The following is a 25,297-nucleotide window of genomic DNA, read 5'->3' as shown; positions in this document are numbered from 1 at the left end:
GCATATAAATCAGGTGAAAATTATTTTTCCAATGAAATGCATTGAAATACAGGATGAATATGGGAAAAGTATCTCTCCTTCTCTCTCCCCTCTTTTATTTATTTTTTGGTTGATCATGGATTTTGAATTCTGGGCCTGGTCGCTGTCCCTGAGCTCTTCAGCTCAAGGCTAGCTCTCAACCACTTGGGCCACAGCACCACGTCCAGTTTTCTGGTGGTTAAGTGGAGATAAGACTCTCATGGACTTTTGTGCCCAGGCTGGCTTTGAACCTCCATCCTCAGAACTGTGTCACCAGTAGCTACGATTGTAGGCTTGAGCCACTGATGCCCAGCTCCTTCTGTCTTTTTGAAACAAAGTCTCAATACGTTGTTCAGGCTGACTTTGAACGCAAGATCCTCCTGTGTCAGCCTCCTGGAGTTATGTAACATTAACCTGATTAAGAAGAATATTCTATATCATGTAACTTCTCAATGAAAAATTCAATAAATTAAAAATAAAATACACAGTAGCCAGTTTTTGTGTGTCTGAGGGAAGACTACAGAATGTAACAATTAAAGAATATACAAGCTCTTCTTTAAAAGTTTATTACCTATTTTATTTTTGAAATATATGTAATACCAAACATTTTTTGACACTGGTGACAAATTGAGTAGAGCTAGTAACAGTTATCACAATTGAACAGGTTGTGAACTGTTTAAATGTCTCTTGAGACATAAAAGAAACAAATAATATGGGAATATCTGTTTGTCTGTAAAGTTTGTTTTGAAAGCAGCATTGGATAACTTCATTAGACTGTCTTCCTACCTTTTTTCCATATATTTGGTATTGTAATTAATAGAAAGGTTACATTATATTCACCAGATAGAAAGTGCATTACTTCACATACATTAATACCCTTTCTCATGTCTTGGTCCCCATTTCCCTCCCCCCCCCCATCTTCCTACCTTTTAAGAAAGCAATCAGCAGGTTACATTTTTGCTCCAAATAGTAACACTGCCCCCCAAACCAAAACAAAAGGCAAAGTTGTGACAGATATAATGGTAACATCAGTCATAACAACTATAGTGGTTAAAAGTACACATGATAATTGATCTAGTTCTGAATCCTGATTCTGTCAATAACTGTCTATGTGACATTAACCCCACCCCTCTGTGAGCCTCAGTTTCTTCATTTTAAAATAGGAAAAAATAATTTTCTGTATTTTAAGTTCATTATGAAATTAAAAATGACTATCTAGATGCTGGTGACTCATACATGCAATCCTGGTTACTAAGAAGGCTGATATTTGAGGATATCAGTTCAAAGCCAGCCCAGGCAGAAAAGTTCACTAGACTTTTATCTCCAATAAACCACTCAGAAAAATCCAGACATGTTGCTGTGGCTCAAATGATAGATCACTAGTCTTGAGCAAAAAGAAGCTCAGGGACAGCACCCAAGTCCTGAGTTTAAGTCCCTGTACTAGCAAAAAACAAAAAAACCCAGAACTTCATTTTTGTATTTTAAAGCTTATTGAGATATAACTTATGTACTATAAAATTCATCCATTTTAATTCTACAATTCACTTATTTTTAGTTAACTGTAGGCAACAGAGTTGAACAACTATCACATTGTGATTCTAGAGCATTTTCATGACCTCAAAAAGAACACTCATGCTCATTTCTAGTTACTTCCCTTTCTCACTCCCAACCTCGACTATGTAAAGGAAGCTAACTTGGTGGCAAAGTATGTATCTAGCATATCTACTCTCTATTTTTCCTCACTGTTCAGGCCAGCCTTTTCCCACTACTCCATCCTGCCTCTGATGATTCACATCGTAAATTGTTTTCTTGGCAATGATACCAGTTGAATTCTAACTCTACATCTTTACCTTGAAGCACTGGGTAAAAAATGATATGGTATCTAGTACTGTTAGGGAAACTTCAGTAGCTGTATTGCCTTCCAGAAGTGCCTGGTGGAAGATGTCTGCTTCAGTTGTTGTAGAACCTAGGATTTTAAAAAGTAAATTAAACTTTGCCAAACACATAATGTTGAATGACTTTCTTCCCAAAGATGTGGTGAGAGAAGGTGAATGAACAGAGGCTCCTAATATAAACAGGAAGATCTAATCAGTGTCTCTACACTCATTAACCAAACTTGGTTTGGATGAATCAATTTCATTATTTTTTTCTTTTATCAGCTTTTTATCAACAACTCTGCAGGATGTAATTAGGTGCCAACTTTGTTGACAATACAGTTTCAGTGATGAACTATGGTGATGTAACTAGAAAATAATGTAGAAAGCAATGTGGGGAAAATAGGAAAGCCACAGACATGCAGCCATTATATATATAATAGTGTCCTATAGTCAAATGTTTACAATGTTGCTAGAGATGTGCCATTTGTTTCTAACTCAGAAGTTATTTGGGTCTAATGGAAGTAGATTTGTACTTTTATATTTGTAGAAGTAGATTGTTCATACTTTTACAAAATGACAAAGCATTTAAAATTTGTACTTAGTCAATCAGCCCCAGGTCTATCTGTATTATTACTATTATTATTATTATACCTTACCATAAAGCTAATTTTGATGGCCTCTTTTCTACAACCTCCAGAGGACTATGCAGAAATACAAATTTTCTTATTCTGAGATTTTTTTAAATCAATATTTGCCATACAGAGGATAATTGCCACTTAACCATCTAGCTTTCCCTCAGGGAATATTTCTCTTCTTGTCCTATTTCAACCTGCTTAAATATACCTTTAACAAAGTAGTATTTAGAGGTCACTGATTTCTGAAATCAACCCAGCATGTATAATTCACTAAACATTAAATGAACAATAATAACTGGGATCAAATGTTATATATACTATTTTATTTAAATGTTCATAATTATGTCATAGCTTAACATAGTAATAAAGATTATCCAATATAACAATTTGATGACAATAGCAATTTATGAGAAAATTATTTTTAATACTAACAAAATTTAAGTGACTATTACTGAAGACTGAAAAATCCATGCTATTTTATCATTAAATAGTCATAATATAATAAAACAATTACATGTAAATGCATAGTTGAAGTATACATATATATTAATGCATGAGAATTTTTTTGTGATCATACAGATGATTTAAACAGGTACATTAAATAGCATTACATAGCTATTTCATATAAGTACCCTCCCCATATTTTAACTTACTGTGATTAAGTGTAAAGGAGCTTTCTAAGCTACTAAGATGCTGAAGCCGGGCCTGCATTACTCCTGATCTGTTTCGAAGAGCTGGCATAGTTTGTGATTTTCGGTCTATTCCAAAGTGTTTAGACAGCCAGGCATCATGAAGCCTAAAATAAAATTTGAAATTTCACTGGAGTGACTGCTCTAATAATATATCTCATTGTTTGATTCTAACTAAGATCAAGATGTCCTTATAAGCATGGTTCTATACTCAATATTCTATCATATTACTTGGATTGAAAAAGGCTTCACTAGAACATGTGTTAACTTTTAACATATACTTAAAATAACTTGTAAGAATATAATCAAGGGCTCATGCCTGGAATCCTAGCTACTCAGGAGACTGAGCTCTGAGGATCATGGTTCAAAGCCAGCCTGAGCATGAAAGTTTTGAGACTCTTATCTCCACTTAACCACCAGAAAACTGAAGTGGCGCTGTGGCTCAAGGGGCAGGACAGTAGCCTTGAGCTGTAGAGTTCAGGGACAACACCCAGTCCCAGATTTCAAGCCCCACGACTGGCAAAAAGAAAAAAATACATATAATCAAGGAATTTAGAGATTCCTCTCCCTTCCTGTCTTCCTTGAAAGCACTAGGGTAGGTTTAAGTAGACAACACTCCAAAAGATTGCCTTTTTGCTGGTGGTAAGGAAAAGCCAGAGTAAGAGAAAGATAATGAAAGTGACACTAAAGGGTTGAAGAAGTCTTGGAAGGAACTCTGGAATCAGACTTTCACGGGTATTAATCCAATCTGTTTCTGGATGTGAGCAAAATTTAAACCAGAATTTTTAGCTGATGGGGAATGCCTGAAATCCTAGCTACTCAAGAAAGTTGAGATCTGAGGATTGCAGTTCAATGCCAGTTTAGGAAGAAAAAGACTATGACATTCTTATCTTCAATTAACTACCAAAAAGCCAGAAGTGGTGCTGTGGTTCAAGTGGTAGAGCTCCAGACTTGAGTGGGAAAAGATAAGTGAGAACATGAGGTCCTGACTTCAAGCTATAGTACTGGCATGCATGCACACACACACACACACACACACACACACACACACACACACACACAAAACCTCTAAAAAAACACTGAAAAGTTTACTGTGTGAACATGTCTATGGCCGAGATTTGTGATTTTTTTTTCCTTCTGTGTTAAGGCTCCATTTAGAAATTACAATGGGGTCACATGTAAGTTAAGGAAAAAAATATTCTCTCTCTCTCTCTTTCTCTCTCTCTGTGTGTTTGTGTGTGTGTATGTGTGTGTGTTTTGCTGGTACCAGGGTTTGAAGTTAAGGCTTCCTACTTGCTTGATTAGTGCATTACCACTTGAGCCACAACACCAGCAAGGCTTTTGCTAAATATTTTGGAAATGGATTCTAGCAGAATTTTTTGCCTGGACTGGCCTCAAACTATAATCCTGTGGATTTGAGCTTCGTGAGTAGCTAGGATTACAGGTATAAGCCATCAGCACATGGCGAAACGTGTCTATTCTTAAATAAGCATTATGGTAACAATGACTATATCATCTCCTGTCATGGAGAAAGACGATGGAAGTGGAGTCCTCAACACTTGAACTATTAGGGAAAAAAACCCCTACTCTGTAGTGTTTGAAAATGCTATGGAATTTAACTATTTTTTGCCAGTCCCAGGGCTTGAACTCATGGCCTGTGCACTGTCCTTGAGCTTTCTCAATGGTAGCGCTTGAATAATAACACCACTTGCAGCTTTTTGTATTTATATGGTACCAGCGAATCGAACCCCGGGCTTTGTGCACACTAGGCAAGAACTCTACCACTATGCCTCATTCCCAGCCTTAATTTTTGCTTTTTAAAAAACAAACAACTAATCAAGGTATTTCACTTCATTTAATAAATAATGACACCACAAAAATATGTACTATTGTCATTGATCGAAGCCAGTCCAAGCAGGAAAGATTGTGAGACTTGGGCTGGGAGCATGGCCTAGTGGTAGAGTGCTTGCTTAGCATGCACGAAGCCCTGGGTTCAATTCCTCGGCACCACCTACACAGAAAAAGCCAGAAGTGGTGCCGTGGCACTATCTTTGAGAAAGCTCAAGGACCATGCCCAGGCCCTGACTTCAAGCCCCAGGACTGTCAAAAAAAAATAAAAAAATAAAAACAAACAAACAAAAAATATGTACTATTGAAATAAGCAAGTAATCCTTTTTTGCTTTAGGGCCCCCTAAAGATTTTTCTCAACTATGTCACTAAGATTACGAGGCAAAATGGTGCCAAGAGCGTGGCCTAGTGGTAGAGTGCTAACATGCACGAAGCCCTGGGTTTGCTTACTTGGTACCACATACACAGAAAAAAAAAGCTGGACATGGTGCTATGGCTCAATTGGTAGACTACTAGCCTTGAGAAAGCTCAAGGACAGTGCTCAGGCCCTGAGTTCAGGCCCCAAGACTGACAAAAAAAGAGGCAAAATGATCACTTAATCTAGAGATAATATATCATGTATGTCCTAATTGTTCTGAAGAGTTTGTATTGTCCTAATAACTGAGTACTAACACTATAAGCAAAATTACACAGCTTCCAGTTATTCTTACTTCATGATTTTCTGCCTTCCTTTGTACCTAACTCCTGTTCAAGACCCTCAGGAAAGGTAAGCATCCATTCTATTATTAGGTAGATCTCAGAAAGTAAAACCTCTTTATCTCTAGTTATTACTCATTTGAAAACTTTAAAAATGGCATCTCAAATTAGTTTTTGGAGTTAAATTAGATAAATCATGGGTGTCTTACTGTTATCTTAAAATGAATAATCTGTCTTTCATATGCATGAATGAGATTATTTTCAGCTAGAAAAGGAGAAACAAAAAAGGAAAAGTGAGAATTACCTTGCTATGTTTCTTTTCCCCATATACCTAAAGTGAAACAAGCATACTCTAAAAAGAAAAACAATAGCACGTTAGTAATACATTACCACCTGGTAGAATTTAACAAGCAATATTCAGAAAGCTGCATGTTACAAAGAACAGCAAATAATATTACAATAACAAGCCCCAGTAAAACCAAAATAATACTACAATAACATTTATTTCTACAGTAATAATTACTTATTGGCTTGCCATGCTCTATGTTTAGTCATTATAATTATGCTAGTGACAGGTTAAAAATGCTGGCAATACAGATTATTTGTGCTTACGAGTATAGTTACGAATTTAAAAAGTGTTCCCAAGCCCAGAAACAACACAAATGCTGTAATTTAAACAATGGTCTTGAGCTGGGCACTGGTGGCTCATGCCTGTAATCCTAGCTACTCAGGAAAATGAGATCTGAGAACCACAATTCGAAGCCAGCCTGGATGAGCCAGCCATTGAGACTCTTATCTCCAAGGAACACCAGAAAACCAGAAGTGGAGCTGTGGCTCAAATTGGTAGAGCACTAGCCTTGATCAAAAAAAAAAGCTTAGGGACAGCACATAGGCCTGGATGGAGTTCAAGCCCCACTACTGACCAACAAAAAAGAAAAAGGAAACACACAAAAAATGTGGCTGAGAGTTTGGCCTAGTGTTAAGAGTGCTTGCCTAGCATTCATGAAGACCATGGTTCAATTTCTCCAAACCAGATACATAAAAATAGCCGAAAGTGGTGCTATGATTCAAGAGGTAGAGCTCTGGCCTTTGAAAAGCCCAAGTACAGTGCCCAGGCCCTGAGTACAAGCTCCAGGACTGTCCAAAAAAAAACCCACAAAAAAGAAAACAAAAAACTAATGGTCTTAAAATAGTTTCTATTATTAAATATATACAACACATATGAAAGCAGGGAGGATGGCATAAAGGCCTACACACCCGTTATTCTCTAGATTCAATACTTATACTATTTTGCCCTAATCTTTGTCCTACAAAGGCTGTCTAAAAACTCCTGGCTCTCCCTACCTTTTTATTGAAGCAAATCCCCAACATCAAATGTTTTCATTAGCATATATTTCACAGTATAATTAGTGGTAAAAATTTGACTGCTGTGAATATAACTGTAACCCTTCTATTAATTACAATAAAAAATTTAACTGCTATTTAGTGAACTGGCACTACTGTCTACAAATTAAAATTTTTAATCAATTAGCTATGTGTTGACTAGCCTTTTCATATTTTGTATATAAATAAAATTATATGTATATTGCTTATGGAAAAATTGTCTTATACTTCGTTCTATGCTTATTTTTTTCTTCTAGCTTTCAATAGTGATGTAAAAGTAGCTCAGCATACAATATAGGACACTTCCCATCTCTTGCAGTAGCATTTCCCCTTCTCAAGTATCTTAAAATATATGCAAATATATGGAGAAATATTTAGACATACTTCTAGCTCCTAGAAGGGTCTAGATTATCCATATCTCCAGTGTGGAAATAGGTAGGGTTTTACTCAGCTCTAAATAGGTTTAAAGTTCTGATCACAGAAGGTGCCCATTAATCCAACATCTGCTCCAAATGAATGATGTAGGACAAATGCCACCACTTCTTATTTCCCAGATCAATTTTAGAAAGATTGCTGAGGGGCTCTAAAGGAGGTCTCTAATTAGCTATAAATTTCTGTAATGTCCAACTTTTTTTTGCCAGTCCTGGGGCTTTAACTCAGGGCCAGAGCACTGTCCTTGGGCTTTCCTCAAGGTTAGGGCTCTACCACGTGAGACACAGCACCATTTCTGGCTTTTCTATGTATGTGGTACCAAGGAATCAAACCCAGGACTTTGTACATGCTAGGCAAGCACTCTACCACTAGGCCACACTCCTGGCCCAAAAATATTCAATTTTTATGTTTTTCTTTTAGCTATGGCTGAAAAATGCTTGTTTCTATATTACCAAAATAGCTTAACATTCTCAACATTTTAAGAAAATAAGCTGTTGAAAGCAGAAAAGTGAGACTATCCAAACTGCCCCCAAATAAGGAAAAAGTTTATGAAAATAAATTGGCATAACTTACTCTAGAAGTATGAGAATGTTTATGAGCTCCTGAGGAGATACTTTATTCCAGTAAGTTAAGAGAGTATCTGAAAATGAAACAAAGGATTAGAACTGGAAAATATTAAAGTAAACACAGTACGGTGAACCTACCTGCAACAACTATCAAATTATAATCTTGTTTCATCTATATTGTCCTTTCCCCTCATAATATCTAACACACAAAATCTATTTTTGTTTTTGAGGCAAGGCTTCACTATGAGACCTAAGTTGTCTTCTAACTTAGCCTGTTGTGTTCTTTCTGAGATCATAGCCATCCACTACTAAACTAAGCTTAACTAATGCATTTTTTTTGTTAATTGATGGTATTGGGGTTTGAACTCAGTGCCTTGAGCACATGAGGCAGGCGATCTAGCATCATGATAGATCTTCTTGCTTTTGTTATTTCTTGAGTAGGGTCCCACTTTTTGCCTGGGCAGCCTTCCTGTTTATACTTCCAGGTAGCTGGGATGGCAGTTTTTTTATGGGGGGTTGTGGGGCTTGAACTCTGTGCCTGGGCGCTGTCCCTGAGCTCTTCAGCTTGTCAAGGCTATTGCTCTACCACTTGAGCTACAGTGCCACTTCCACCTTGCCAGTATTTTATTGGTTGAGAGGGGGTCTTGCAAAGTTTCTTGCCTAAGCTAGCCTCTACCCATGGTCCTCCAAATTTTTACATCCCAAGTAGCTAGAATTATAGGTGAGAACGCCTGGGTATACTGTATTCTTTTGCATTTAATTTCAGGTACATCATTTTAGCTGTAATGATTTCAGCCTTCACAATTCTTTGTAAATATTATTTTATTTGCCAGATTATTTATTTACTGCAGTATGGGAGAAAGAGATCAATGTCTCTTTTCTTGCCTGGTACAGTTATTCTGAGTAGCTGCCAATCAGGATTGTGCCCACTCGCCATGTCCTATGAAAGTCATTTTATCTAGCAATGGGTTCTGACATCCACTCCATGCTCAGTGTGCTCTTATCTTTTGGTGCCCCCGAGATGCACTGGGCAAGATATTTTCACTTTGTAAATGTTCTTTTAGATAACTTATTTTAATGCTCTTCTCAAGAGGATGGGAAGCTGTGTTGATCCTGGGCACTGTCTCTGAGCTCTTCAGGTCAAGGCTACGGCCCTACCCTTGAGCCAAGCCCCACTTCCCATTTTCTAGAAGTAATCTGGAGATAAGAGTCTCAGGTCCTTTTGTGCTCAGGCTGGCTTTGAACCTTGATCCTCAGATCTCAGCCTCCTGAGTAGCTAGGATTACAGGCGTGAGCCACCACACCCAGCTAAGACGTAGGTTTTCAACAAATACTAAAATCTTAATGCTACAAATACTAAAATCAATGCAAGCTGGTAGGTTTGTGTGCATTTTTTGGAGGTTAGGGGCTTTTACCTACTAGTCTACAGGTTCTGCAAACTAAAAAGTTGAAGAACTTTACAGAAAGAGATATAACTTTATTTCCCTGCTCTTCTTCACCTTTGGATTATGAACTTTGATATTTGTTCTCTTCCTCCATCTCTACTGCTGGTAGAGAGACTTGAACTCACAGGCCTCATACTTGCTAGGCTTGCTTATCTAGGCTAGCTTCTGCCAACTGAGTCATGCTGACAGCCCTATTTTTTTGGTGATTAATTGGAGATGGAATCTTGGAGATTTTTATGTACCAGCTCTTCCAGGCCTCAGTCTCTTGAGTAGCTAGGAATACTGGCATGAGCCTGGTATCCAGCTTCTCTATTCACCCACATGCACATGTGTTTTGCTTTTTTTCTGTGTGTGTACATACACACATATGTGTAACTCTAGTGGGTCTTGAACTCAGGGCCTCTCACTGGCTTTTTCTGCTTAAAGCTGGAACTATACTACTCGAGCCACAGGTCCACATTTTTCTTGCTAAGTAAGTGGAGATATAATAGTCTCATAGACTCTTTGTACCTGGGCTGGCTACAAACTACAATCCTCAGATTTCAGCCTTCTGAAAAGTAGGTGGGATTATAGGTATGAACAACCAACACCTGGCTTCTATTGTTGTTTGAAATATCTATTCCAGACAGAAAAATCCAATAAATTGTGTATTATTCTTTTATCCAATTCTGTATTCTCCTTCCCATACATTACTGACATTTTTTGAAGAAATAAAAAAATATTCAAATGTCATCACCTGATACAGCTAAGTGTAAGGAGACTCTCTTCTAAGTGTAAACGTCTTGAAATTATCGTAAGTAGGTGAATGACGGGGCCGGGAGTTTGGCCTAGTGGTAGAGTGCTTGCCTAGTATGCACGTAGACCAGGGTTCGATTCCTCGGTACCACATACATAGACAAAAAGCCGGAAGTGGTGCTGAGGCTCAAGTGGTAGAGCTCTAGCCTTGAGAAAGTCCAAAGACAATGCTCAGGCCCTGAGCCCAAGCCCAGGACTGGCAAAAAAAAAAAGAAGTAGGTGAATGAGCCAGGCCACTTGTGGCTCACATCTGTAATAGTAAGCAGGAGGCTGATAGTTGAGGATCAAGGCTTTGAAGCGAGACCCAGCAGGAAAGTTCATGGGACTCTTATCTCCAACTAACAACCGAAGAGCTAGAAGGAAAGTTGTGGCTTAAGTGGTAGAGTGGTAGAGCACCAGCTTTGGGCAAAACAAAAACAAAAACGAAATCTAAAACCATCAGGGTTGGCCCAGGCCCTGAGTTCAAGCGCTAGGACTGCCCCTCCCCCCAAAGTAAGCAAATGATTCAATTTTGATCAAGTTATAGCATTTGGAAGATGGGACCAGGAACAAGCCATTGTTGGATTTATGACAGGGTGATGGGGTTGAGAAAGTTTTGCGGAGGATCTGACTTACTTTTAAGGTTTTAAAAATGAGCCTATTTGCAGTTTTCGACAATTATAAAATATTGATCATCAAAAATAAAAATGTTAAAAGAGAGGTGAAAATGCTTTGCTTTTCAAAATTAAGCCATTGGTGACTTCTGGTCTCCCCTGCTTTTTGGTCTCTTCCAAAATAACCTTCTCCCCTCAAAAATTCACTGATGGTGGCAAGACAATGTTGGCTTTATGGCCCAGTGATGGGGTTAAGGAAGTTTGGAGGGGGGAGGTTGACTTGGTAACTCTTCGCTAAAAAATAATCCTATGGTTATTTATAGTTTTCAACAATTATAAAATACTGATCATCAATTATAAAAATGTCAAAATAGAGGTGAAAATGATTTGCTTTTCAAATTTAAGCTGCGTTGGTGACTTTTGGTCTCCCCTGTCTTTTGGTCTCTTCCAAAATAATGGTTGCGTGGTTGCGTGCTCTTCACCCCCTCCCTCGAGTAGACTAACAAGGAACAAACCATTGCCGGTGATATGACAGGGTGATGGGGTAAAGGCATTTTTGAGTGAGGTGTTGACTTCATTTTAAAAAATAAGTCTATGGTTATTTGCAGCTTCCAACAATTATGAAATATCGATCAGCTACAGTAAAAATGTTAAAATAGAGGTGAAAATGTTTTGTTTTTAGAAATTAAGCCATTAGTGACTTCTGGTCTCCCCTGCCTTTTGGTCTCTTCGAAAATAACGGTCTTTCCCAGAATGCACTGTGCTTCAGCCTCTCCTTTCGGAGCTGCGCCACGGAGGTGACTGGTTGTCTCCGTGCTCCGGCTTCGATTTCCTGAATTAAAACGACTATTTTTTCCTTCCTAGAAAACTTTCAAGACTATTCTAACTTTCCTTGTCCTCAGGTACTCTCTAGGCGGTCTATAAAAAGGGTCGGAAGGGTTCATTCGGGCGGTGGGTGGTTCGTAGCGGGCGGTTGGTAGCGGGTGGTGGGCCGCGGCCGGTCAGCGGCCCACAGTCGGCCCGCGGGCCTACCCGACCACCATTTTGTTTGGAATTAATTTTCTCATTGTTTCTAAATCAGTGCAACAAGATGGAGTCTGCCGAGGGCAGTGGAGTGGAAGATGAGGAAAGTGTTAATTCTTCAATAAAAGATATATTGACTCTTAGTGATACTGATGAATTTGAAAAGGCCTTGCAAATGGTAAAAGACCTTCATGAAAAAGAGGTTGATCACTTACAGGCAACATTAAGTAGTGTGGAAAGGCGGAAGGACATAAAAATAAGAGATTTGATCAGAAATTGTAACAGCCTCAGAAGGACCGTACAAGATTTGCAAAATCAGTTAAATTCCAAAACATGTGACCGCTGCTTAAGGAAGATGAGATGTGACGAATTGGTTGATGATGAAGTGATTGAAATACAGGACCAAAATGTTGAGGATACTGCTGACAGCAATCCAGAAGACGATGACCTAAGTGCTGACAATGAAGCACTTCCCGAACGAGTAGTAAAAAGTCAGCGACCATATATTTGCTTCTCTGATAGTGATGATGATGATTTTATTCCTTCTACTCAAAAGTCAGTTTTTTCAGTCCAAGAGCCTTCAGAACTAATTCAGCTGAGGGAGCCTACTAGAATACCACTGATACCAACTTCAGGACAGAGGCAATCAGTATCTGCAAGGCAACTGGGAGAAAGTTCACTTGCAAGAGTTCCATCAGATAGCCCAAATCTCTCTACTGAGAAAAGCCCTAGTGATAGCCAGCATACCTCTGGAGGCACGCCCCAAGAACAATCAAATGAAAATTCTCCTTTACTAGGTGATACTGACACTGATGTTTCAGGTACCCCAAGCTTTCTTAAACAGGCTGTTAACCGGTTAAAAAGGAAAGCTCCAGCAAATGACTCTGACCAGACCTCCACAGATGACTCTCAAAAAAAGGCTAGATATTTTTTGGACCTGTCTGCAAATTCCTCAGATGAAAGCACAACTAGTGATAGTGAAACACCTGAAAAACAGTTAAGTTATAAAGTAAACCTATGCCCTCCTGATTCGCAGAAAAAGGTAACACACTCTTTGAATATATTTCCTTCTGATTATACTTCAAGGCCTATGAAAAGATCAGTAATTGCTATTCCTTGTGAAACTGGCACTTCAGTGCCAACTACTTCTGTGATGTCTTCCAGGAAACAAAGTGCTGGTCCATCTACAAGTACACAGCAGGGTGTAAAGCAATATGCAAAGTGTGATACAAAGCCTAGTGCAAAGCAAGGCCCAAGCTCGAGTACAAAACAAGGCTCAAGCCAAAGTGCAAAGTCAGGTCCAAGCCAAAGCTCAAAGCAAGTCAAAAGCCAAAGTGCAAAGCAAGATTCGAAGCATGATACAAAGCAATACAAAAAGGGGCAAAGCAAGGCAAAAAGCAAGGCACAAAGCAAAGCACAAAGCAAAGCACAAAGTACTACTAGCAGTAGTGCATTAAGATCTGTAATAAAAATCGAACCCAGGTCATCTTCTGATAGCTCTTAAGGAAGAGCTTTTGTGCATGTGGGGTTTTTCCTCCAAAAGACTGGTAATTCCTGACTGATCTCATTAATACAAGGCAGTTAAGACCTAAAATGGCAAATGTTCCAAGACTGAAAAATTGTTTATAGTTAATAGAGCTACAAATAAAGAGGGAAATACATTCTTCACAATCCTACATCCAAAACAACTGTACAGTTATACCATAAAAAAGAGCTGAGAAGACCTGAAAGGCGTGTACTTGTAAAGATATCATTTAAATGTACATAGTAAATACACTATTTACAGAATAAGGAAGTAACTGAACTCTAGCCATTGACAAAGATCCAGAAGTATTTTTTAGAATAAAAGGGACATGACTTTACATACAGAAACTTGTGACTTTATACAATACAGAAACTTGTGACTTTATACAGAGAGGCGAAAGACTATACAGTAGTAATTAAAAATCAAGAATAGAAGAAAGAAACATCTAATTGACAAATATTTGGGAAAGAGAAAGCAAGTTCAACATTTACAAGAAGATGAAGAAGTGAAAGTCAACTTTAAAGCAGAACTATCGACTATATCTGTCATGGTTTTACCCATGACAAAAAATGCTGCCAAACTAGTGTCTGGCTAGCATAATGCATAGTGGTGGTAGTGGCAGTGTGTTATGTGTGTGTTGGTAGCGGCAGTGTGTTATGTGTGTGTTGGTAGTGGCAGTGTGTTACGTGTGTGGGTGTGTGGGTGTGCGGACCTGTGAGTGTAAATGTGTATACTAGATTGAAGGAGGAGAGAACTAGCCAGCAGTGCATATCTTTTGTCCTTCACTTTTCTCTCCTCTTACTTTTCAATCACTTTTCAGGTTTTTTTTTCCCCAAGTATTTCCTGTTTTTTTTTTTTAAATTGGAACCTGGGTGTGGTAGCATACACCTATAATCCTAGCTACTTAGGAGGCTGAGATGTGAGGATCCTGGTTCAAAGCCAGCCCAGGCAAAACATCCATGACTCTTATCTTGAACTAGCAGTTCGAGTGGTAGAGAGCTAGCCTTGAGCAAAAGAAGCTCAAGGACAGCACTCAGACCCTGAGGTCAAGCAAGCCCCAGGACCAGCACAAATTTTTTAAAAAAATATTTCCCTAAATATCCTATATCCTTAGTATAATTTTTTTTTTACTTTAAGTCATCCATTGCTACAGTTTTTATATTTCAGTTTTTTAATTTTACTAATGTGGCCTTAGAATTATTCATGAATTTTTCTTTTAAATAATTACTAAAATGCGTTAGGATGTACTATTCATATGTCTTGCTTAGTTACATATATTCTGCATTTTTGCAAAAATATTTTGAATAGGTAATATTTAGTAAAATAAATTTTTAAAAATAGGCTGAGGAGTGAAGATTATGAGCTAGGCCTTGGGGCCAAGGTTTAGCTCAGTGGTAAAGCACTTGCCTAAGCATGGATGAGACCATAATCCATTCCTGCAATTTTTATTTTTTGTTTTTAATTTTAATAAGTGCTTCATAATTTATTATTCATAAGAGTCTTGCTTTAGTTACTGTGAATATCTTTAGTTGCTATAAAATCTTTATGTTCTGCATTTTTGTAAAAAATGTAAATAGGTAGTATTTTGTAAAATAAAATTTAAAAAATAGGCTGAGGAGTGAAGATTATGAGCTAGGCCTTGGGGCCAAGGTTTAGCTCAGTGGTAAAGCACTTGCCTAAGCATGGATGAGACCATAATCCATTCCTGCAATTTTTATTTTTTGTTTTTAATTTTAATAAGTGCTTCATAATTTATTATTCATAAGAGTCTTGCTTTAGTTACTGTGAATATCTTTAGTTGCTATAAAATCTTTATGTTCTGCATTTTTGTAAAAAATGTAAATAGGTAGTATTTTGTAAAATAAAATTTAAAAAATAGGCTGAGGAGTGAAGATTATGAGCTAGGCCTTGGGGCCAAGGTTTAGCTCAGTGGTAAAGCACTTTCCTAAACATGGATGAGGCCATCATCTGATTCCTGGAAGTTTTATTTTTTTTAGATTCTTTTATTTTACTCAAGTGCTTTAAAATTTATTAATTATATGTTTGATGATTTGCTTTAGTTGCCATTAATATCCTTATGATCTGCATTGTTACAAAAATAAAATAATATTTAACAGTAAGTTAAATTTTTTGAGGATGAAGCCTGTAAGGCAGGCCTTGGGCTCAAATCCTCAATACCAAAAAAAAAAAACCCATGTGGGTGAGGGGTTTAGTTCAGTGGTAAAGCAGTTCAATTAGTTCCATCAGTTCATTTAGTATAAGGTTAACAGTGATTACAATGCTCAGAATCCAGGTACGTAAAATTTTGATTTATTTTAAATTTGTTTATTTGGTGTCTTATGTTTTTTATTAGTGCTTTTTTTTTTTAGCAAAATAGACAAGGAAAAAGTGGGTGGAGGGGAGGAATTGTGTGAATAAATAATAAGAGAATCTGATTTTACTTTCAGAAGACGTGCAGTTAATCGTTGGTTATATTCCAGCATAGAATGTAAAGAGGATCTGGTAACAGTAAATGATTCGATGCTACCTCAAGGAGCAAAGCAGCCTGACGATGGGACATAAGAGAGTACCAGTGACGCTGCAGAGAAAATGGTGGCATTCCCTCCCCCTTGGTGTTTATTTTGTTTTTATTTCTGGTGTTCATTTATTTGGTTCTGATTTTTCAAATCCTGGGTCAAATAAAAGCTATGGAGTTATCTATAAGTTGTGGTCTTTATTTCTTATTAATCTTATTATTTAGTCATTTACTTACAGATGTCTCAGACCTATCATGATGGACATCTAGTAGTTTACTCTGAATATGCTGGTAACTCACCTTCAGAAATCATTTTTACTATATACAAGTAGCACATCAAGAGGCTTCTGATTTCATATTGATCCAGCCGGTTATACTGGGATACACTATTCCTGGTAGAACTCTGTCGGGTCTGTAATGTAAAGAGAGGACATTTGTGAGATTCGTCATGACAACATTCCAGTTTTTTTAATTTTTTTTTTTTGTGGATCATGGGGCTTGAACTCTGGGTCTGGGAACTGTTTCTGAGCTCTTTAGCTCAAGGCTACTGCCCTACCCCTTGAGTCACAGCCCTACTTCCCGTTTTCTAGAGGTTAATTGGAGATGAGTGTCACATTCTTTAGTGCCTGGGCTGGCTTTGAACCGTGATCCTCAGATCTCAGCCTCCTGAGTAGCTAGGATTAGAGGCATGAGCCACTGCACCCTGCGACAATATCCCAGATTTTAAGCTCAATAACTATTACTGTTACGGGAAAAATCATAAAAATCTAAATTCTATATCATACTTGGCTGGTAAATGGGGACTTTGCAGATATATAACCATGAACGTTTTATATATTTTATTTCCATATATCTTGTGTTTTAGTACCAGTGTTTTTTAAACTTACAATATATGGCAGTTTCTGGAAAAATGATTTATATGTGTAGGTAAATTAAGGTATAGGAAAACAAAACATTTTAGGGCTGAAGATTAAGAATTCAAACGGACGCTGGGAGTTTGGCCTATTGGTAGAGTGCTTGCCTAGCATGCATGAAGACCCAGGTTTGATTCCTCAGTACTACATACATAGAAAAAGCCAGAAGTGGTGCTGTGACTCAAGTAGTAGAGTTCTAGCCTTGAGAAAGCCCAAGGACAGTACTCAGGCCCTGAGTTCAAGCCCCGGGACTGGCCAAAAATTAAAAAAAGAATTCAGAGAGAGAGCACTTTCATAGCATGTACAATGCTCTGTGTTTGTGTCCCAATACTGAAAATAAAATTAAATTGTAAATTGAATCTCTATGGTTTATTAAAACATTAACCTCCAATTGTTGGTCAGATAATCTAAGGAATAGTCAATAAGAAGATAATTACACTAATTAGGAACTGGTAATACTTCCAAATTAGAGGCTTTAAAAAGTTATTTTCTGGGCTGGGAGTTTGGCCTAGTGGTTAAAGTGCTTGCCTAGCATGCACAAAGACCCAGGTTCGATTCCTTGGTACCACATATATAGAAAAAGCCGGAAGTGGTGCTGAGGCTCAAGTGGTAGAGTTCTAGCCTTGAGAAAGTCCAAGGACAGTGCTCACGCTCTGAGCTCAAGCCCAGGACTGGCAAAAAAAAAGTTATTTTCTTAGTTAATGAAGTCTGCTTAAACATCAGGTGTCAAGTATTGTAAGATCTGACATTTGTAGACTTATATGAAGAGAGGTAATACTAATCTAAAGAATGTACCTTGTTAAGAAACACTTTCAGCTGAGCTAAAGAAGAGGTACACATTTACTAAGGTTGGATTTATTAATAACAATCTTTGGGGGCTGGGAATGTGGCTTAGTGGTATCGTGTATGCCTAGCATGCATAAAGTCCTAGGTTCCATTCCTCAGAATATAAAAGAAAAAGCCAGAAGTGGACGCTGTGTGTGTCTCAAGAGGTAAAGTGCTTAGCCTTGAGCAGAATCAGCTCAGGGACAGTGCCCAGGTTGTGAGTTCAAGCCTCAGGACTGGCTGGGGGGTGGGGACAAATCACCTTTTGCTTGGAGCACAACAAACCCACATTATGATTGCTTCTTAGCTTCATGTCTATTAGCAAGTTATTTAACTCCTCTGACCTTTATTTGCCTTATCTACAGCAGTGCACACTGACATATTTGTAAATGGTATAAAATAGGAACATTTGTGAAAAAAATTACTATGTATTCAAAGACTCAAGGATGTGTACTCCGGTAGTTCTCAAAGGGTACTTACTAATCAGCAGCATCAGCGTTACCTAGAGGCTTAGAAATATAAGTTCACAGACTCTGTTTCTGACCCACCGGATCTCACTGTGGCCCAGTCATCTGTTTTTATTGATAGATCAAAGTGACTTTAATACATACTAAGAGTGCTATGATATAGCAGAGAAAGCCCTGGAATTGTAAAAATCTGGGCCTAGATATGGCAGTGCTAAAGCTGTATGGCTGTTCACGAGCCCAGTTTTCATTTGTAAAGTGAGAGCTTGAATTTATTATTTCTATGTATCTATTTCATTTGATAAGATTCTATGATTTTTACATAGCCATTTGACAAACTTTACTGCTGTAAAATGCACTGTCCGCCTCAAGGCAGACACATTCTGACTTTAATGTGGGAAGAGCTTGAAGCAGTCTGAGCAAAGAGTTAGAGGACATGCTCTTAAGTGACACTAAGATTCTGAAGCAAACCATTTGGGGGAAATTTTTTTTCTTTCAAGTTACTATTACCATTAGCATGTACTTTGGTTTAAATGACAAGGCACATAAGATATTTTTAATTTGACTTTTACTCATTCAAACAGGTTACAGTGTAGTGACTGAGACTGAAAGGAGATATTCTAAGTGTTTGAAGAATAATGCTTTCTTCCCTGTAAATAAATTGAAATACCCAAGTAAGCAGGGAATGGTGGCATGAACCCATAGTCTCAAATAATAGAGAGATTGAGGCAGGAAGATCTAAGTCCCCTAGCTTGAGATCAGCCTAGGAAACATGACGAGATGCTGTATTAAAAAATTATCAGGAGCCTAGGGCAGGATTATCATTTAAGTCCTTGAAACTAGTGTAGGAAATATAGCAACATTATAGCTGAAAAAAATCAGCCAGGCACAAGTGCGTTATAGCTGCGAATCCTAGCTACTTGGGAGGCTCAGCAGGAGAGGACTGCAGTTTCAGGCCAGAACAGGCAGAACGTTCAAGAGTCCCCCTTCTCAACCCACAGATGGGTGCAGTGCTGGGCACTTGTCATCCCACACTGCACAGGAGGAGGATTGTGGTATCAGGCCAGTCCATTCAGAAAACTCCTTGAGACTCCTCCACAGAGGGTAAAGCTGGATGTGATGCCATGCCATGTCTGCATCCCCAGCAATGATGCCTGCAATTAGGTGAGGATCATGGCTCAGACACTTCCTTGGAGAGGACCCTATCCTAAAAGTACTGAGCAAACAGGGCTGGATATACAATTCTATACTCCCATGGCAGCCTAGCAAATGGGAGGCCCAGAGTTTAAACTCCAGTGCCACAGATACACTGACATGGGATGATTATTTAAGCCAACTGCCAGTGAGTTTGAGATCATCCCTGGCAACAAAGCAAGATATCCGCTCAGCAAAATAAATTGGGAGGGCTGAATGAAGCAGGAAGATTCTGACTTTAAGGCCAGCCTGGTTTACATAGTGAGATTTTCTTATACTGATGATAGTAGTTGCCAGGGTAGGAAAGGACTGCTGAACTATCTATGAAATCATAACAAAAAACTTTTTACAGAAACAAGGTAGACTCTAGGAGGTTGAAAACTAGTTGACTATGGAGAGAGGGAGAGGGGGGAGGGAGAGGGGAGAGGGAGAGGGGAGAGGGAGAGGGGAGAGGGAGAGGGGGGAGGGAGAGGGGAGAGGGAGAGGGGGGAGGGAGAGGGGGAGGGAGAGGGGGAGAGGGGGAGAGAGGAAGAGAGGGAGAGAGGAAGAGAGGGAGAGAGGGAGAGGGGAAGAAAGAAAGAAAGAGGGAGAGTGGGAGAGGGAGAGAGAGGGGAAAAAGAGGGAAAGGGAGAAAAGGGGAGAGGGGCAGATGGGAGGAGGAGGAGGAGGGGGGGGGAGTTTGCCAATACTGGGGCTTGAACTCAATGGCTTTTTCACTCAAGGCTGAAACTCTACCTCCTGAGTCCACACCTTCACTTCCTGAACGCGTATTTTTGTGCTGTTCTTAGGATTTGAGCTCAGGGCCTGGGTGCTGTCCATGAGTTTTATTTTTTCTCAAGTTTATCACTCCAGGCTTGTATTCTACCACTTGAGCCACACAGCTCCTCATTTGAGTTTTTTTTGATACTTTATTGTAGATAAGAGACTCATAGACTTTCCTGCCTGGATTGGCTTCGAACTTCAATCCTTAGATATCAGCCTCCTGAATAGTTAGGATTACAGGTATGAGCCACTGGTGCCTGGGTCCTGCGTGTCTGTTTTAAAAGGCCACAGTAGCCTAAGATTTCACTAGGCTTTTCCTATATATTTAGCTCCTTACATGTTCACTAGTGCTGCCTTGGTCTGGAGAGCCTGTTGCTCCTTCTGGGATAAGAGAACCTCTTGAATCTTCCCTCTTAATTCCATGGCCATTTTGAAAGGATCCATAGGCTGGAAAAAAAAGCCAAGTCTTTGTTAATAATAGAAGGATTCTGCAAAATAATTGTAAAACCAAGTCCTACATTCAAGTCAAGATGTATTATAAGGAATTGATCTGGATAAGCTAAAATGTGAAATTTATACTGTACAGGGCTGGAGTTTGGCCTAGTGGTAGAGTGCTTGCTTACCATGCATAAAGACCTGGGTGTGATACCTCAGTACCACATACATAGAAAAAGCCTGGAAATGGTGCTGTGGCTCAAGTGGTAGAGCTCTTGCCTTGAGAAAGTCCAAGGACAGTGCTCAGGCCCTGAGTTCAAGCCCCAGGACTGGCAAAAAAAGAAAAAGAGATTTATACTGTATTTCAAAGCCTCATAAGAGACCAAGTAAAGATCAAATGATCACATCACTTTTCCCCCCTCAATATACTCCACTATGTATGAACCTATGTGAAATGCCCTGGAAGTCCTAAAAACATACATAATTCAAGAGACAATTGTACAGATAAGGAAACCGGGGCTGGAAAAGGTGTCTTGTCCCAAACAAGTGACAGATTAAAAAAAACCAGGAGGCTGGTATCTTCTTCCATCCTCTGTTTGGCCAGCACACCTAGCTGCATTTTCACAAGCTTAGACAACTTAGGTAAAGACAGATGGCTTCAAGTGTGTGTCAAATTGTGATGAAATTGTAGAGACCATGCTGAAATATTTCAAAAAGAGAAGGGTACATTTCTTAGCCTTCATGCAACATATAACCTTTTTAAGGGTGACTTACCAGTGTCCTTTTCAGTGCTTAGACTCCCTCTGTTTGCAGGTGAAGTAAAGCTACATGGAAACTCATCCCTGGATGCCTGTAACAGAATGTGATACCTGTGTCCTTTACAGCAATTTGCACACTAGTAGAAGTCTGAAGAAACAAAACAAGATGGTTCTCTGGTTTTAAACAAAGTGTATACCAAAAAAGTCTAAATCAGGTGTTGCCTGTACTCAGTATTTAGGCAACAATTTTTACAAAGAAATAGCTGCTAGCTGGGCACAGATGACCACACCTGCCATCCTAGCTACTCAGAAGAATGAGGTCTGAGGATCGAGGTTCAAAGCCAACACAGGTAGTAAAGTCTGTGAGACTTTTATATCAAGTCAACAAGCAAAATCCCATAAGTGGAGAGCAGTGGCTCAATTAATAGAGCACTAGCCTAATGAAAACACAAAGTGAGAGCATGTATGTGTGTATACACACCCCCCCCAAAACTGCTACTATGCTTCTATATACATGATCTATTGCCAAATGACAAATCTACAGGGCTATAACTGGTACAGTTTAAACATCACTCTGTTTTCTTTCGGGAAACCATCTAGCAATGCTAAAAGTAGGGGTGTGAGCCACAGCCCTATGTGAATTTGAGTTGAAATAAAAAACAACAGATACATGAAATACTTCCAACTTTCCCTGTCACATGTATGTGGAGAAAGCATATGTTTGAGCTGCTACATATGAAGAAGGCCAGCTGGACCCCTCAGGGAGGCAGCAGCATGCATGCATGCACCTGCAGCGCACTAACATGGCTAAGTGCTCCAGGTAATTTTAAAAGTGGCCTAGAATCTAGGGACCACAGCTAGGGGTTATTTCTTAGGGAAAATACCAGAGTAACTTGTAGAGGACATAATTTAGCCTGTCACCTCACAACATGACACAGCTATGCAAAGTGCTAGGTGATCTTGGATTGTTCATAAAAGGAAGATGGACAAGAGTTATGAGTCCCACGGGGTGAAGTAACAGAGAGCATATAATTCTTATAGCATATCAGTTTTGGATAAAGGGTCTCATCTTGTAGTGCAGGTTAGCCTGGAAATTTCTGTGTAGCCCAAGCTATCTTAAAACTTGTGATCCAATTGCCTCTGCTTTCTAAGTGCTGAGTATTCTCTTGAACTTCATTAGTTAAATTATATTCCTTGGTCTAGAGGCAGTTAACTTTGTTAGAAACAGATTATGGGGCTCTGTTCTTGGCTGCCACAACAAATCTGTGAGTTTGAGAAGCCCTGCTCTAGGAAAACTAGTGAAGATGGGAAAGTGAAGTAAAAAGATGACTCTTAAGTTCAAGACCACACAGACTATGACCCTAATTAGAAATGTACTTGGCAAAACAGGATAAAGCTCCAAGAGACACATGCAGTAATACTTACAGAGTTTTGCATGGCTGTGCAGGAATACAAGGTATCTCGACCTGCTAGTCGCTGAATGTTTTCCAAGAGTAGACCAACAAATGGGAGATACAATTGTGCTATTTTAGCTTGTTGGTTCTGAAAATTAATCAACAAAATCTTCATTGGTGTATGCCTATATATGATTTTTAAAAAAGATTGCGAGCACTGGCTCATACATGTAATCCTAGCTACTGAGATCTGAGGCTCAAGGTTCAAAGCCAGTCTAGGCACTAAAGACTGTGAGACTCTTATCTCCAATTAACCACTAGAAAACTAGAAGCTGCACTGTGGCTAACGGGGTAAGGCGATAGCCTTGAGCTGAAGTGCTCAGGGACAGTGTCCAGGCCCAGAGTTCAATATATCAGTTTAAAAGACTATAAGAGCTGGTCACCTCCTGTCAGGAGGCTGATATTTGAGGATACAGTTATAAGCAGACCTGGGCAGGAAAGTCTTTCAGACATTGTTATCTTCAATTAACCACCAAAGAATTTAAAATATCCAGAAGTGTTGCTGTGGCCCAAGTGGTAGAGTGCCAGTTTTGAGGATAAAAGCTCAGGGACATCTCCCAGACTCTGAGTTCAAGGCCCAGGACTGGTAGAAACAAACCATAAGACTACAAGTCAGAGGGGGAACTGTTGCCCCAAAGATGTAATCCTAGTTACTCAGGAGAGTGAGATTAAGAGGCTTGCCATTTGAGGCCAGTCTAGGCAGAAAAGTCCATGAGACTACATCTCCCAAAAAGCTAGGCTGAAGGTGTGGCCCAAGTGGTAGAGAATCAGCCACTGTGTTCCCTGTACTGACATACTGACTGTCATGGGCACAGCTGCATTCCTGGTGCAGTGTACAAAATACTAGCTGACTGGATGGATATATGGCAGTAATAGAAAAGAGGTAAATGAATGGACTTATTCAGGAAGGCTTGCCATGGTGGGTTCAGGGTTTGGGGGTGGCAGGAAGAGGAGGGGATCCTGCCACCTGCACCTTTTCCTGGCACCCAGGCCATGAGTGTGCATGGAGTCTGAGAAGGACTTTATCCATGGGGCCATGCTGCTGGAAGACACACACTTCTGTAGCAAGTGAGTCATGTGGTACACTACATTCAGGAGACACAAGAAGGTGGTTGCTGCTGCTGCAGCAGCTATAGCAAAGCTAGCACACCTGCATGAGGCAGGAGCCACATGTTACTCCACATCGGAGGTAGCTGGGGGGCTAGTGGACTTCTGAAAGCTTTCTAGTGTATATGCCCCTCTACTAGACTCTAGCCTCTGGGGGGCTTGTCAGCCCTGTGTAGATTTGTGGCCCTAATGAGAGACTGCAGTGAGTGACGATTATAATGAAGGCCACCAACCCCACCTCCCCTGGCCTCATTCTAAGGACAGGGTGCTTTGGTTAGAAGAGGTATTTGCACATTATAAAAAGGAGGGAATGAAGGAGAGAAAAAGAGATGGAGGGGGGTGGGAGAAGAGGGGAGGAGAGGAGCAGAGAAGAGCGGAGAGGAGAGGAGAGGCGGAGAGGAGGGCAGAGAGGGAGAGAGGAAGAGAGAGTCTTTTTACTTTCTTTAAAGCTGCAATGACAATATGATCTAGGCCCCCGATGTCATCTGTAAGACTTAGGAGATGGATATATTTGTAAATAAGTACTTAAAGCTGGGCACTAAACTACTGTGGCTCTTTGATACGAATTCATTTATTGTTCTTCTTCAGTGATATTTCTCAGGAGATATGTATGTAGAGACACTAGACTCTGAGAAGACACAAGTTGAAGTGGCACAAATTTTTTTCTCTTAATTCAGAACTTTGAGGGGTTTGTCAGGCAAAATGGCCAATCATTTCATAGAAAATAAAGATTAATAATGTATCATAGCAACTTTAGTTTTTCATATATTTCCCGGTTACTTGTGATTTTTTTTTTGGTGCTGGTACTGGAGTTTGTACTCAGAGCCATAAAGTCTTGCTTGGCTTTTTCTGCCCACAGCAGGTACTTGAGCTATGCCAGAAAGCCAATTCTGGCTTTCTGCTGGATAATTAGACATAAGAATCGCCACCAGTGTCCAGCTAGACCCTAAGTTTGAACATCAGTAGGATTTTAATGTATTTGCTAAAGCTGCAGCAAAAGTATATAGCTTCAGCCTTCACACATAGATAACATGTTACATGTACAGGGCTTACAGCCACACTCATGGACACTGAGAGCATCATACTTTCCCAACATCTTTTACAGTTAGAAGAAAAATCAGAAAAATCTGCAATTATGTATTTTCTAGATGATATACTTCATATTTATGATTTTCCACTGTTTCAACAATATCATCTATTGATTGATTGATTTAGTATTAAAGTATATGTTTGACAGAATGTGCTACAACTCCATGCTATTTTTACTTTCATAATTAGTTGACATTGTAAGTCATGAAGCAGTCATGTTTTTGTTTCGGTGGTAGTCCTTCAGCTTGAACTTAG

At 39.3% G+C, this 25,297-nt stretch overlaps 2 protein-coding genes across 3 annotated transcripts in view; one reads left to right on the top strand and one right to left on the bottom strand.

Moving 5' to 3' along the window:
* Dock11 (dedicator of cytokinesis 11) overlaps positions 1 to 25,297 on the bottom strand; it is a 199,470-nt gene that overhangs the window by 46,692 nt on the left and 127,481 nt on the right. For both annotated transcript variants that reach the window (XM_090325778.1, XM_090325779.1), the window contains 8 exons: positions 22,818 to 22,934; positions 21,409 to 21,484; positions 20,537 to 20,646; positions 16,341 to 16,452; positions 8,152 to 8,218; positions 6,068 to 6,115; positions 3,184 to 3,326; positions 1,869 to 1,984 (listed from right to left, as the gene is read on the bottom strand). In XM_090325778.1, the coding sequence (XP_090181904.1) occupies positions 1,869 to 1,984; positions 3,184 to 3,326; positions 6,068 to 6,115; positions 8,152 to 8,218; positions 16,341 to 16,452; positions 20,537 to 20,646; positions 21,409 to 21,484; positions 22,818 to 22,934 (789 nt within the window). The remainder of the gene's footprint in view (positions 1 to 1,868; positions 1,985 to 3,183; positions 3,327 to 6,067; positions 6,116 to 8,151; positions 8,219 to 16,340; positions 16,453 to 20,536; positions 20,647 to 21,408; positions 21,485 to 22,817; positions 22,935 to 25,297) is intronic.
* Positions 11,774 to 16,254, top strand: LOC150041400 (uncharacterized). The gene is made up of 2 exons (XM_090325777.1): positions 11,774 to 11,879; positions 12,059 to 16,254. The coding sequence occupies exon 2, from the start codon at positions 12,068 to 12,070 to the stop codon at positions 13,502 to 13,504; it is 1,437 nt and encodes a 478-aa protein (XP_090181903.1). The 5' UTR covers positions 11,774 to 11,879; positions 12,059 to 12,067; the 3' UTR covers positions 13,505 to 16,254.

Source organism: Megascapheus bottae, chromosome X, assembly GCF_031878675.1.
Source record: "Megascapheus bottae isolate mThoBot1 chromosome X, mThoBot2.hap1, whole genome shotgun sequence".
Lineage (NCBI taxonomy): Eukaryota > Metazoa > Chordata > Mammalia > Rodentia > Geomyidae > Megascapheus > Megascapheus bottae.
The sequence above is the reverse complement of the archived record's forward strand: the minus strand, read 5'-3'. Positions and strand labels throughout refer to the sequence as shown.